Source organism: Rhipicephalus sanguineus, chromosome 1 (genome assembly GCF_013339695.2).
Source record: "Rhipicephalus sanguineus isolate Rsan-2018 chromosome 1, BIME_Rsan_1.4, whole genome shotgun sequence".
NCBI lineage: Eukaryota > Metazoa > Arthropoda > Arachnida > Ixodida > Ixodidae > Rhipicephalus > Rhipicephalus sanguineus.
This window is the reverse complement of record NC_051176.1, coordinates 183508457-183522410: the sequence shown is the minus strand read 5'-3', so window position 1 is coordinate 183522410 and position 13954 is coordinate 183508457. Positions and strand designations below refer to the sequence as shown.

Below are 13954 nucleotides of genomic sequence, written 5' to 3'. Positions count from 1 at the left end.
CTCTATACATTGTCTTGGACCGGGCTACCACTTTCATTCTATGCCACAACCACAACAATCACCTCACGCTCGCCGCTCTCAACGTACAGTCTGCGCACACGCACGTGCACGACCTCGAAAAAGACGCTCTGCTTAAAGAAACTGGCGTTTTAGCACTTTCTCAAACCTGGAGCGATGAGCCAACTGTGCCGTCCACAGCAAGCGGCTTCATTGCAGTTGCGGAGACGTGGACACATATGAGAATACGGCGATGCGCTACTTCAACGTAGGCTGCGTCCCATTTCGCCGGCCGCAAGGCAGAGAGCACACACATACAAGCAGCGGAATCGGCGAGGTCTGCGTTGCGCGCATCAGTTACAATAACAAAGACATTCCGCTTGCCGCCATCTACCTGAGAACTCTCAAGAACCCCTTCCACATATGCGCACGTGTTCGTGAAACGTGCGTGCGTTCTCCATCATAACGGACAAGTATAAGCACTACATATCAGCTTACTGCGTCTGGTGTTGTTAATACCCATGTTGCTGCTGGCATCGTTACGCAAATGTAAACGACTGGTTATATAACACTTGTACGACTCTTCAACATATGTGTGTGCGTATACCATATGCAAATATATTTAGCGTCATTTCGTAACGTTTCGATCAATGTAAAAAATTACGTCACAGTCACCTTCCCGCCGCATGCTTCGCATAACATCGATTCCCACGGTACGTGGGATCTGCCGATTTTTTTATCTTGCGGATATGTCGAACCGAAGCAAGTGGGTATTGCTGCATTACACAGTCACAGTAAAAAGCGAACCACGCGGTCTTTTTCTTTCTTTTTTTTCTTTTTTTGTGGTAGATGCAGCAATTTTTAACGCTTATTTTTGCTTCCGGCTCCACCCTGAGAAAATACTATTTGCGAGCTCATTTTCAGGGACACACAATGACGAGGCCGATAAGAAAGCGATCGACCAATCAGCGCACATGTCGCTGAAAGCTAATTCCGATGGCGCGAGCGACGACCGAACTATACTGTCCCAAGAACGTTATGCAAAGTTGAGGGGCCGTTCTATATACCGTGGTCGCCTGCAAGCTATCGGCTTACTGCCACCGCTTGAGGCAAAAAGTGCAAACATTTTGTTGATTTGCTCTGGGGTCGCTTTTCATTAAAGCTTCATTGACGTAAACTCGAGACACGCGAGCTTGATGAGATAAAATGTTCGCAATGTTTTTAGTTGTATTCGAATGTATTAGAAGAAGGAGCAGGGTTGATGCACGAACTAGAGCACTGCACGGGCCCGGGCCGGCCCGAAAGCCCGTGCAGTGCTCTTGAAGGGATTGTTTGATCGGGCCCGGGCCGGGCTCGGGCCCGTGACCTTCGGGCTCGGATCGGGCTCGGGCCTGAGCCAGGTCCGTATTAGGCCCGGGTCTCATACGTATCTGTATATTGCGTGCGTACGTTGTTTGGCTTTGTTTTTGTTTTTTGGGGTTTAACTTCTCGAAGCGACCCAGGCTATATGAGACGCCATCGTTGAGGGCTCCGGGTAATTTAAACCACCTGGAGTGCATTGGCGTGCACAGAAATTGCACAGTACAAGACGTCTACAATTTTGCTCCATCGGTATGCTACACGTAATTTCAAGAAACGCCTAATATAAGTTTCCACCATTATAGTGAGTGAAAGACGTTCTCGGGTACCGTGTAAGGAAAGCAACGGTAAACTGCCTAGATTAGTACATATAAGATGTGCGCGTTTGTATCTAGGGAAACATTTCGAGTATGAAGTTTGCATGAGGCTTGCTACATTTACTCAACAGCCCTAGTTCGTATGCAATTGATGTAGACTCAAACGAAAAATGTCTGCAGTTTTTTTTTTTTTTTCACTTTTGGAGGTATTATATTTTGTAGTCGTTCTTTGAAATGCAAAAACAAGGCTGCGTGGTTAGTACTGCGTGCGTACATGAAACAGCCATCTATGATCCCAATTATATTTTATATGGCCCTGCAAATATTCCGCAAGAGTCTTACGGGCGTAATTAACGGAAAGTATACACAGTACCAGTGAAAGTCGTGACACTGAAAGAAGTTCCTAAAACAATCTCTAGAAATTATCTTGTGTGCGGCAGGTATCTTCACAATAACCGAAGTTTGGACAGTGCCTGCTTTACGCTCAAAGCATAACTAGCTGAAACGGGCCGGGCCGGGTCGGGCCCAAACCTTTCGGTCCTGGGCCGGGTACGGGCCACATTTAAGAACACCGGGCCGGGCTCGGGCGGGCCGGGCCGGGCCCGGGCCGGTAAAAGCGGCCCGTGCAGTGCTCTAGCATGAACCCATCGCTTGCGAACTATTTACATTCTACTGTTGATATGCAGATCATGTAAGAAAATGAGGCACGCACCTTACGCGCCCGAGATAGGCATGTCAAGCGGCTTCCGGTGAGTGTGTAGAGAGATAGCGGGACAGTTACGGTATTGCGACACCGCAACTGTCTATTGATAAGATTAAGCGGCGCATGCGCTTTTGATTGCATGTTCTTCTGCATGTGAAATGAGGGAGCGGCGTTTGTAACGTCTGCTCGTATTGACGCACGTGACTTTCGCTCGACCTTTTAAGGCCCGAACACACGTACGCGTTGCAGCGCGTCAACGCGTGACTTTTTGACGCGGCGTCGCGCCCTCTCCCTATGGGGAGAGAGGGCGCGTGGCTACGCGAAGCTGCGCGCCCTCCCTCTCCATAGGGAGAGGGCGCAACGCCGCGTCAAAAAGTCACGCGTTGACGCGCTGCAACGCGTACGTGTGTTCGGGCCTTTAGTTTCTGCTGCTTTCCCGCGTTCCACGCTATCTTACCTGATTGCCGCCGAGCAAACTTACGTAAGCGGAAACCTCGGGGCACCCTGCATAGTGCCCCTACACTACCGGAGAGCACAACTGTCAAGCTTTTATATAGTTGACACCCATGAATGACACCTCACCGACCAGCGAGCATGAAGCCAACATGCTCATCAAACCGCGATCTCGCTCGCTTCATGCTCATTCGACACTAAAGTGCAAGCGGACACGTCACTCGTGGGTGTCAACTGATTAAAAGCGTTAAGATTGCAAGCACTCAGCGGCAGTTGGTATCATTTCTGTGTAACATTGGGCCAGAATGCACTACGCTGGAAAAACACGCAGTGCCAATCTTTTTTAAGTTGTGCAAGCGGTTCAATGAGTACCTCGGGTGGCGTGCTTCGTGTCTTCCATACAGACGCCAATCGTCTGGCGCTCTTGGCTGAAAAGTTATTTGTTTGTGGTGCATGAGTACTACCTCTAGGCACTTTCAAATGTGCTTCTGGGGCAATAAAACGAAAACCTGGAGAAATCCTTTAATTACGTTTATGTTATCTCTCCAATTCTTAAAGATATATTCTCTGCGTTTAATCGCCATCATACCAGTTTCTTTTTACTGGCCTTTGCAGCAATTTCCTTTAATTTTAGTTACACTGCGCTGAAAAGCTAACAATCTACACTAAAACCTGCTACTGACACACTGATCGTTTCACGGATAAGAAGAAATTATACCAGTATTTTATCACTAGTTACTGCGCAAATTTCACATGCTGTACAGAAAATCCTTTAACCATACGCGTACTCTTGACACCTTCACCTGGGTTCAAACAGTAAATCACTGCCCTTTGAATACCATAACGCATTTCTAACTTAAGCTTTTTTTTTGCTATTTTATAATGTTTCATAGCTGGCTTTCTCTGATATCTGACTTCACCTTTAGCGCCATTTTTTCGGTCACTGCTAATTTAATTCTCGTAATATTTAATGTTCTCGTAATAGTTATTCCCCACTTTGACTCCGTTTTTTTTTCTATACCATGAACCCAACTGACCCGGTCACTCCGTCTTTACTTGTTCATGTCCGGAAGTAGTGTTTCGTAGCAGATTTCTCTCTGAGCTCTTGCGCACTTCGAAGCGCACCCGGCCCATGTTTTAATGGACTGAATAAATCTGCTCCAAATGTGGTTTTCCGTATACGTGCGCAGTGCCTACCTTCCCTACAACGCTCAGAATTATATACCACTCCGCTTTAAAAACACAGAGCCAGAAAACGTTTGCCCGCTAACCCTTACCTCGCACTGCTTCATGTTATCGTGGCCTAGTAGCACTTTCATGTTTCACTGTTGCTGCGTTTATCTTCCCTCAGTTTTGATTACTTCATGCTATCGTGTACCCAGGCGTGCCTCGTAATCATATCCTGGTTTTCGCACGTAAAACTACAGCAGTTATTATGTGTACCCTTTTCCCCATTCCACCTACACTCCTACGTATTGTGGGTTGATGCCACCCTTGGTGAACGATTTTCGTATACAGTGACCGACTTATCAGACGTATCATTCAACATTATGAAATCATACTTTCTTTGCATTAACTTTAAATCCAAGAGCTTCGTCATGATTGCCATACAAATCTGTAAAAAGTTCTATATATATATATATATATATATATATATATATATATATATATATATATATATATATATATATATATATATATATATATATATATATATATATATATATATATATATTCGAGGAAAGGTGTCGCCGGATCCGGGAGTAATAGCAGAAGCAAGGTGTTGACGCACAAGTGAAAAGAAGCTATATTGACGTTACGGCCGGGCCCACGGCCGAAACGTCAAATAAAGCTTCTTTCACTTGTGCGTCAACACCTGCTTCTGCTATAATATATATATATATATATATATATATATATATATATATATATATATATATATATATATATATATATATATATATATATATATAATATCTTGTATTTGACGTGCCAAACCATGATATGATTATGAGGCACGCCCTAGTGTAGGGCTCTGGAAATTTCGGCCACCGAGGGCTCTTTAACGTGCCCCTAACTCTGAGTACACGGCGCTCTCTTCCTCTTTCTACAAAGTATATCTCAAGTCTTAATCATCATGTGCGGGAGAATCTGTGCAAGTAAAATGAATAAAATGGACAAACAAAAACAAAGAGACGTTATACCGTAAATAACTGCATATACAGCTGCCTCAATAACAAAGCTTTTATAAAATAGCTTGAGTAAACGCTCACAGGTTTACGGGACTAATTGCGAATTAAGAGAAAGGGACTGCGCTAATTTTCTGCTGAACATTTACAAGACAGTTACACATTTCATATGCGTGTTTAAACCGTTCCAAAATATCGGTGTTGCTCCGGTGTTTTCGCAAGAAAACCGCCATCAAAATTACAGTTGATAAGCGCAGGGCGTTAGAGCACAGCCGAAATTTGGTTGATGAAGCGCTACTTTTGGCTAAAACGAAATCTCTTTGAATAACAGAGAGCTGAGCTAGTTGGTACGTATTCATTCTAAAAAAAAAATGGACAGGGCGTGCAAACACGGGCACAAGGAAGAAATCAGGACACCACAAACGCCGACTAACAACTGAAGAGACGCACAACGGCTGAAAAGAAAGAAGGCACGAAAACTTATCTGCGCATGCCGATCCAACAGGCGAAGCTATCAATCCGGCACGCGTGGCGGTCTACGTGGAAGATAACTGTTAAGGCATTTGATTTCATCTTTATGCAAGTTAATCGACGGTTGGCTCACGCATGCGCTACCACTATTCTCGATATGCCATGCTTCAATCATCAGGCGCGTTTCTTCATTTCTATGACGGTACAGCACCGCGCATTCATCGAATTTGGCGTGCACTTACAATCTCGACAATATAAAGATAGATTAGAAGGTGAGCCTCCTGTTAGCGATCTATTATATTCCAACAATCTCTGGTTAATGCATCGGCCCGTTTGTCCTACGTAGAAGCGGCCGCAGCTGAAAGGGATCTTATACACCACACTCGTACGGCAATCAGTGAATTTGTTGGTGTGTTTTACGAAACAAATATCGGTCCGCTTCTTGTCTTTTACTCGCTCATTCTTCCTCTGCACAGCGGCACAAATCTTACCTAGCTTATTGGCCGCCGTGAAAACAACATTAACGCCGTATCTACTTCCTACTTTCTTTAGCCTGTGAGATACGCAATGAATGTACGGTATACCTACGACACGTTTCTTCCTATCGCTTTCTGCAACCATGCTTGGACTTAACACAATAGACTTCTTTAAACGTTCAGCAACCGTGGCCACTGCATCAACTGCATCACGAGGATACCCTACATCTAAAAGACGCGTAACCTGTGCGTTAAAGCTATCACTCATTTTGTGCTCACACGACTTGGTGAGGGCTGATTTAAGGCAAGACATGGCAATGCCCTTTTTTACAACCTTCGAGTGCTTCGACGAAAAATTTAACAGCGGTTTCGAAGATCTAGGAGAATACTGCCAGCACACGTGGTTCTTCTGGAACGTTAAGGAAATGTCTAGAAATTGTATTCCATTATTCTGAGGCACCTCTTTAGTAAAGCTCAGCCCACCTCCATTTAATTCAATTTTTTCGCTCACGGAAGTTACCACCTTTTCAAAGTCCTCACCACTACAAAAGATCAAGTAATCGTCCACATAACGAAAAACCTTAATAACCGAATTACCTAAGGCGCCTTCCAAAAGATTGTCAATCTTGCTAAGGTATAAATCAGGGTGTCGGAACGAAATGTTTTTCGTTTCGGTTTTAGTTTCGTTCCACCGCAAAAAGTTGCGTTCCGTTTCTGTTCTGGAACGAAAAAAAAATGTTCCGTAACGGTTCGTAACGGTTTTTTTGTACGCAAAAATTTGAAGTTAAGGTAATCATAAAAAAAAACATTGGATTTGTGATGAAGTTACTTGCCCTCCTTTTTAGAAAGTGGGACAAGGGCGAAACACGTTGTTCAGAGGAGCGGAAAGTAACTGTACCACGAATTCCTACCAACCAGCACAAACCAGTATTAATTTCAAAGTCGTAGTATTTATTTTCTCAAAAGACGAACATGAATTTGTTTAGTGGGCTCAATGCTTTGTGTCAAGGGAGTGAGCACGATCTCAGAAGCAGCACGTCATTGAGAGTACTCTCTGATGTGCGAGACCGTGTTCTGAGAAAAAGATCGCCAGGCCTGCGCGGAACACGCATCACAGTCACAGCGAAAGCTGGAAGAGCGGACTTTGTAGATCCCGTTGTAAAGTCTCTTGGGGCAACTAATACAAGTACACATGCAATGTACACACTACGCCATAAATCATCGCAATTTTTCTGAAGTAACAAAGTTCCCGCTAGGCCATTTTTCGTCATTCTTCGGAGAATCGTGGTACCCGCTACACATCTGTAAGACATTATGTGCACGTTGTGCTGTGGCTGATGATGATGAAGAATTATGGCTGAGCAATTTGCAGTGGGTGGGAAGCAGTGTTGCGGTATGGGCGCCTCCATTCCATTCCATTCCAATTCCATTCCGGGGAATTAGAACTTGCCGCAATTCCATTCCTTTCAATTCCTCGGAATGAAAAAACTTAGCCCATTCGGACTCTGGGAATGGCCGGGCAGTTCAATTCCATTCCTGCAATTCTTCAACGTAGAAAAGGCATCTTGATAGTTTTATCGAGTTAAGAATGAACGCCCCATAGAGCTGATGTCATCAGATGCATTAAGAACTGCAAAAGTACGCAAAACACGTTACCAAGGTCGAGGTATAGTAGCTTGGCGGGCATATATCGTGCAGTACAACCATCCTACTAATTCCCATAGGGACAGTTCTCCCGCTACTTATAGTATTTGCATGGTGAGCATGTTCGAACGAATGGTGGTGTTTTAATATTGTTTAAGCTTAAATGTGTTAATGCTTAAATGACGACAGCGTATTTTTATGCTGACAAAAGTAGTATTCAAGAAGACTACGCAGTTTTGCGACACGTCTAGAGCGGTCGTGAATATGGAGAAACTAAGATTTGGTTAATGGGGGACAAAACCCTGTAGATCTGCTGGTATTAGTTGGAACAGTGCACCGCTCGGGCACCTTGTGCCTTTGCATCGAATACGGAACGCTGGGCCGCACTACTCGTCAGCACTCACGCTTGTCAAGCGCGCCTCGCAAGAATGGATGGGGTGAGGAGAATTGTAGCAAAGGTTATTTACGTGTGTGAGGTACTAAACTGCTCGTGAGATAAAGATCAGGCTGTGCGTAGAGTATTCGCCACTTTCATGTGGGGGTATCAATGGGAACCAGCGCGCAGGGGAAACTTGTATCTCCCTTCGATATCTGCTGGGATAATGCATTTGTCTGTACACTAACTTATGCATCGGTTTGTAGCAGGCGCGTTGCTTATAAATGTACCGTGCTTGTAATCAGCCAAGCCATTTTAGCAATGCTGCTTTATTGTTAATTTCGAGGCTCTGACTTACTAAAGTTTGAAGTTTCAAAGACAGCACGTAGACCAAAATGTGCTCTATTTTCGGAAAAAGACGTAATTCCATTCCCATTCCATTCCTTCAAGCGTTGTCCCCATTTCGTTCCCGTGGTCGCGAAAATGTGGAATGATTCCGGAGTCATTCCAATTCTGGTTGGAGAACTCCGCAACACTGGCGGCAAGCATTAAACTACACACTCCTTGCGCTATTAGCACTGTGTGATGACTGGTTGTTGTTTTACTCTTCTGCCACGTTATATTACATATGTTAACACGATTCACTGCCCGACATGACGCCTGTATAGAATATTTTTCCGAAGGAGTTACAAGCACCAGCGTGGCACTGTGGTGGAAGACCCGACTGCCACGCAGAGGGCGCGGGTTAAACTCCCATCCGATCCTAGAAATTTGTTTCTCATTTAATTTTTTCTTATATCACGCGATAGTGGTCACGGACACTGGCGGCGGCGGACAACTATGGCGCCAAAATCAGCTGTTGTGGTCTCATAACAGCTTTAACTGTAACAAACTTCAGCGCCGACAACGCCCTCTTCACTTTGGCCTGCGTGACAGGCGCGCAAAAGCCCACTTGCGTTAATATAAATATCTCTGGTTGCCACTGTTTTCGTTTTTCACACGATTTGAACGTATATTTGCTTTGGAATTCCTGCCTGAGGTACGCACTAATACTCTATTCAGAGATATGCTCACATTGCATGTGGTTAGTTGTTCCGGATTGCGAAGTTTTCTCGTGAACCGAAAAACGATTGAAAAAATTTCGGTTTCGCTCCGGAACGAAATAATCGATAAAGTTTCGGTTACGTTTTCGTTCCGGTCAAAAATATCGTTTTTTTTTTTATTTTTCGTTTTTCGGTTTTCGTTCCGTTCCGACACTCTGGTATAAATCACTAAGAACCGGCGCAACCTTAGAACCAATACATATCCCTGATTTCTGCACATAAACGCCTTCCTTCCAACCTACAATCGTCGACTTTAAATACATGGAAAGGATTTCTAGAAATGCCCCCCCCCCCGGTAGAAACACAACATTTATCGGTGAAAACCGTTTGGTGCGCTTGTTCGTTAATACATTCATTAACACAATTTAACAAGTCCTCATGCGGCAAAGAATAATACAGGTCTTCAATATCCATACTAAAAGCTTTACAACAGCCGGGGTTCTCCTCTGAGAGGAACTGAACTAGCGCCTGAGAATTACGCATACGAAAAGGGTCTGAAAAACTCAAAGAGGTTAAGCAGTTCTGCAAATAACTAGATACAGCGACTTGCCAGGTGCCTTGCTCTGAAACGATTGCTCGAAATGGGATCTCGTTCTTATGTGTTTTGGCTGAAAAAAACAATTCTAAAGTAAGTGATTTAGCCTTCTTTAGCGTTTGTGGTGTCCTGACTTCTTCCTTGTGTCCGTGTTTGCACGCCCTGTCTTTTTAGAACGAAATCTCTAGTTAAAATACACTGTACGAGGTCCTTCTGGTCTTAGTTGTCGAAAGGATTCGAGAACTTAGCTCCGGCGCTGCTTGGACACATGCTTCACAATAAGTCAATACGTAAAACTTAATGTTATATTCTTTTTTTTTTTATTCCTAATGTCAATACGAAGTAGTCTGCATCAGATGTGAAACGAATATAGAGAATTGGCGATAAGTAGCGACGTAAACAACCGCTGTGGATTCAGGTGATTTTGATAGGCCATTTCAGTTAAGAAACTTCTCGAAGACACAAATACCTGAATCACGGTGCAACGGCTACTCCCACAGCGTAGCAGCATGGTCGGGTGGAAAACCTCGTTTTGAACTTTTAGCTATAGTATATCGTCGCAGTAGAATGAATATATTCGGTGCAAGCATAACTCAAAATACGTGACGCCATATGGATGAGTGACTGCTGAGAATTTCAGGTATGCGAACTCAACGCACAGACAGGAGCACTCAGAAAACCGACAGGAATGTGCCACGAAACTGAAAACAAGCTAACATGTGCAGTCTTCACATATATTTCGGAAATTCTAACATCTGGCTCTTCGGTTTATTAAATCGACCGAAATAGTTCAGCGTGATTTAGTTTTGTATGAAGCCATTTGTTTGGAAACAGTTTGAGATCCTAATGCCGGTCGTTCAAAACTGCGCCGAAGCAAAATTTATAGAAAGCGTTGACGCGATCATTTGGAATCAACAAACAGCAATCCACTTTATACAAGCGTTCTTCGTGGCATGCGCATCTACTAATGAAGGTATTTACGCGTGCGAAGCTTAACCGGACGACCGTGACATTGCTAAACAGTTATTATTATTATTATTATTATTATTATTATTATTATTATTATTATTATTATTATTATTATTATTATTATTATTATTATTATTAGTAGTAGTAGTAGTAGTAGTAGTAGATGCAGAAGCAGAAAGAGGAGGTGGTTATTTGCAGCCACAGAACAGAGAAAAAGCGGATGTGTGCAGGAGTGACAACGCATATTGGGAGTATCCACTTGCCTCCAGCTGTCCGAAGAATTCTCCAGGATCGCTGTGGTTCAGGCCGTGGGGCAGGCGCACAACAATGTCCGTGTATCCGTTCCCCTCCAGGCGAGGCGCCTGTTCCCGAAACGCACCAACGCCACTTCCCCGCGGAAAGCACAGCGCGGCAACAACCACGACTCCTACTGCCGCCTTTGCATTCATGAGTGACGTATTTTATACCTACGCAGAACGCGCTTAGTCAAAATTCCGATGAGGGGACGGGCGCGCAAGCGCCGGTTGAAGACCGACTGCGCCGCATGCTTGTGCGGGCCCCTTGTTAGCCGCTGTGGACATCCGCGGTATGCTTTCCTCGCTAGGCTCCCGGCGTAACAATGCGCTTATCTATCTCCTTATCCGGCGTACTTCTGTTGCCTGGGTGACCGAGAGCCGGGAGAGTCGTTTCGTGGCCCACAACCTGGCGAAGTGCATCACGTTCGTGCTGTTCGCCCGATTACGTACATACACGACGTGCGCCTCATCTTTTATCTGCGACCGGCTCCTTTTCTCGGCATCTTTGTTAGCACAAGATTTCAAGTAGCATTTCAGTGTAAGGAAGGGGAACGAAAGAAATTGATATGACTCTTGTACTACACGCCATGCAAGTGCACATCCAGCAAGATAGGACACTTCAGTTGAATCCAGAACGAATTCTGAAAGTGGCGTAGTTGACAAAATGAAGCGAGGTACAGGCCTGTAGGCGATTCGGCACAAAAGGAGAACGTTTTAAAAATGAATCTCACCTGAGCTTCCGGCTGGTCATACTTCACTAGACGTAGCGGATCTCATGTAAAGTATACGTACAAAGATGTCATGCGAGCTTTCATGAAAAATGCCTATAAAATTAAACCCTCAAAGGTTCGCACGCATGAAAGTCTGATAAACATCTTGAAGCGTGGAATTACATTTCTAATCAGAGGCTAGTGGATAACCAGCTGTCCTCTATCAGCATGGTACTCGACAGCTTTCTGTAGTTGCTCCAGCGAGTATAAAATGCAGTCTGCTGGCACACGCTCGCGAGGACGTCTTGCATATCAAGTTTCGACGAAGCTGCGCCTTGACGAAAGAAAAAATAAAATATTCTCATTCAGAGCGCCTCATGCGGTAAACCCTGCTGCCGACGTTGAATTTTTTCGTGTTCTTGCGCCCGATATTGTTACAACGCTGCGAAGCAGGTCTTAGCATTCAAGGTTCGTTCTAGCGCAACAAGGGTACGGCCGGGATAAGACAAGTTTTATCAGAAATGTCGAGGTCATAGAAGAAAAAGATTCTCGTTCCTTTGAGTTAGCCAGCTTCATGCAGTAGAACAAACTCGATGTAATGCAGGACTACAAAGGAGCCGTTATGAGCAATTTCATACTCAAATGCAAATCCTTGAAGAGCTATGTGCATTCATAACGACATATGAGAAGCACTGTCTACAAGTGTCTTCATAATTTTTTAACGCAAAAGAGTTTTACATGCATCTATATCACTAACGTTCTGTCAAATCTGAAACACAACTTGCGTCTTTCTCACGCAGAATTCAATAAAAGAATGTTAAAGAAAAGATTTTTTTTTTTGAAGAATGCATTCGTAACTCGAACTTGAAATTTGTGTTTCGTGTAGTCAGGAGGATTTTGCTTAAATTACCTGTTATCAATTTTTGAACGCAACGTAACTCTCTTTTATTTCAATATTCTTTGTATATGGAAAATCAGTTCTGCGGAATCCCGCAAGGTGGCGGAATTCACAGTTCGCTTCGTGCTACAAATGGGTGGTTGTCTATTTCCCTTTCTTCGTTTTTTGTATATGATTGAGCAGTCGCATCAGCCTAACGCCAAAGTACACGGCCAAGAGTGTTTAGGACAGAGGTGGCCTGCTGGTACCTGCTTTTCTTCAGGCTACACAGCAGAGACCGTTCTTTTGCATCTGCGTCATGGTGGCGCCATAGTGGCGTCACGGTGTATACTTGCATGGCTGAAGATAGTTCATGTTATAGGGAGTACATCTCGAAACTGTACAGTGAATTATGAGGAGCGCCGAAGTTGAGATCTCGGAATTAATTTTTATAAGCGGGGGTTTCTTAACAAGCACGGAATGCGTGGGACACGGAAACATTTGCATTGCGCCGCGATGGAGTCAGAACACAGCGGCCCCGATGAGATTGGACTTGCGACTCCGTGCTCATCAGCGCAGCACCATCGATACTTAGATACTGGGACAGGCTTGCATGGTTTTGAGCCCCTATTCCATGAATCTTACGCAGAGAGATATGTTGCAATAGGCGCTTTTAGCTGACCGTATTTCACCTCCCGCTCCGCTCAGCCAGTCGGTGGTGGCGTCACTGCGCATGCGCCAGACGGTCAGGCGCTGAGCGTGTGACCGGACCGTCGAGCGAGGGATCACGTGACACGAGGAGAAACAACCAAAATGGCAGCCTCTTGTACCGCGAGTCCGCGCTGCTCGGAAAACAGCGGTTATTCGGCCAACACGCAAAACATGACGGCACTTCAGGATACACGAGGATCTGTGGCTTCTCCGAGAAGTCGTCGCGGCCACTCCCTTTGAATATCCGCGCATGTGGGATGACGTTCTACGAAGCGTCGTTGCAGCGATACATCGAGAGCTGACACTTCGGGCCATGAAGGAGCGTCTCGAGCTGCTTCTTTGGTACTTCCGTCAACAGGACTCCGCATACCTTCGCAAGTAAGCGATTTCATGTACAATAGTAACAATTTAGCTTTTAACAGCAGCCACTCTCCCGCCTATTCAGAAACGCTCTTTAGTTTGACTTGCCACAGGGCAACGCGCTGAACGCTGCCCCAGGGCGGCGCGTTTGAAACGCGTTTGTGCTGCTTGAAAGCGGTGTCTAAGTTCAAGCGCTTCTGAATACGGGGGTAAGCGTCCATACTGCGTGAACTCATCTGAGCTAACTCAGACTTTGCATTGCTAGGTCTGGAACGGTAGAATTTTCACGAACTATAACGCCAGCCTTTCTCTGCTGCACTTGGTGATAGGACTCCATTATTGCGTTCCATTGCCTCCGTGACTGGTGCACCGATCACGGAGGTAATACAAATCGACGATGTTATTTGA

The 13954-nt window shown here is 44.8% G+C and overlaps 1 protein-coding gene across 2 annotated transcripts in view; it reads right to left on the bottom strand.

The window, feature by feature from the left end:
- LOC119403548 (uncharacterized) overlaps positions 1-11179 on the bottom strand; it is a 61350-nt gene extending 50171 nt beyond the window's left edge. For both annotated transcript variants that reach the window (XM_037670479.2, XM_049418126.1), the window contains exon 1: positions 10856-11179. In XM_037670479.2, the coding sequence (XP_037526407.1) occupies positions 10856-11041 (186 nt within the window). In that variant the 5' untranslated portion in view covers positions 11042-11179. The remainder of the gene's footprint in view (positions 1-10855) is intronic.
- Positions 11180-13954: the final 2775 nt, after the last annotated feature.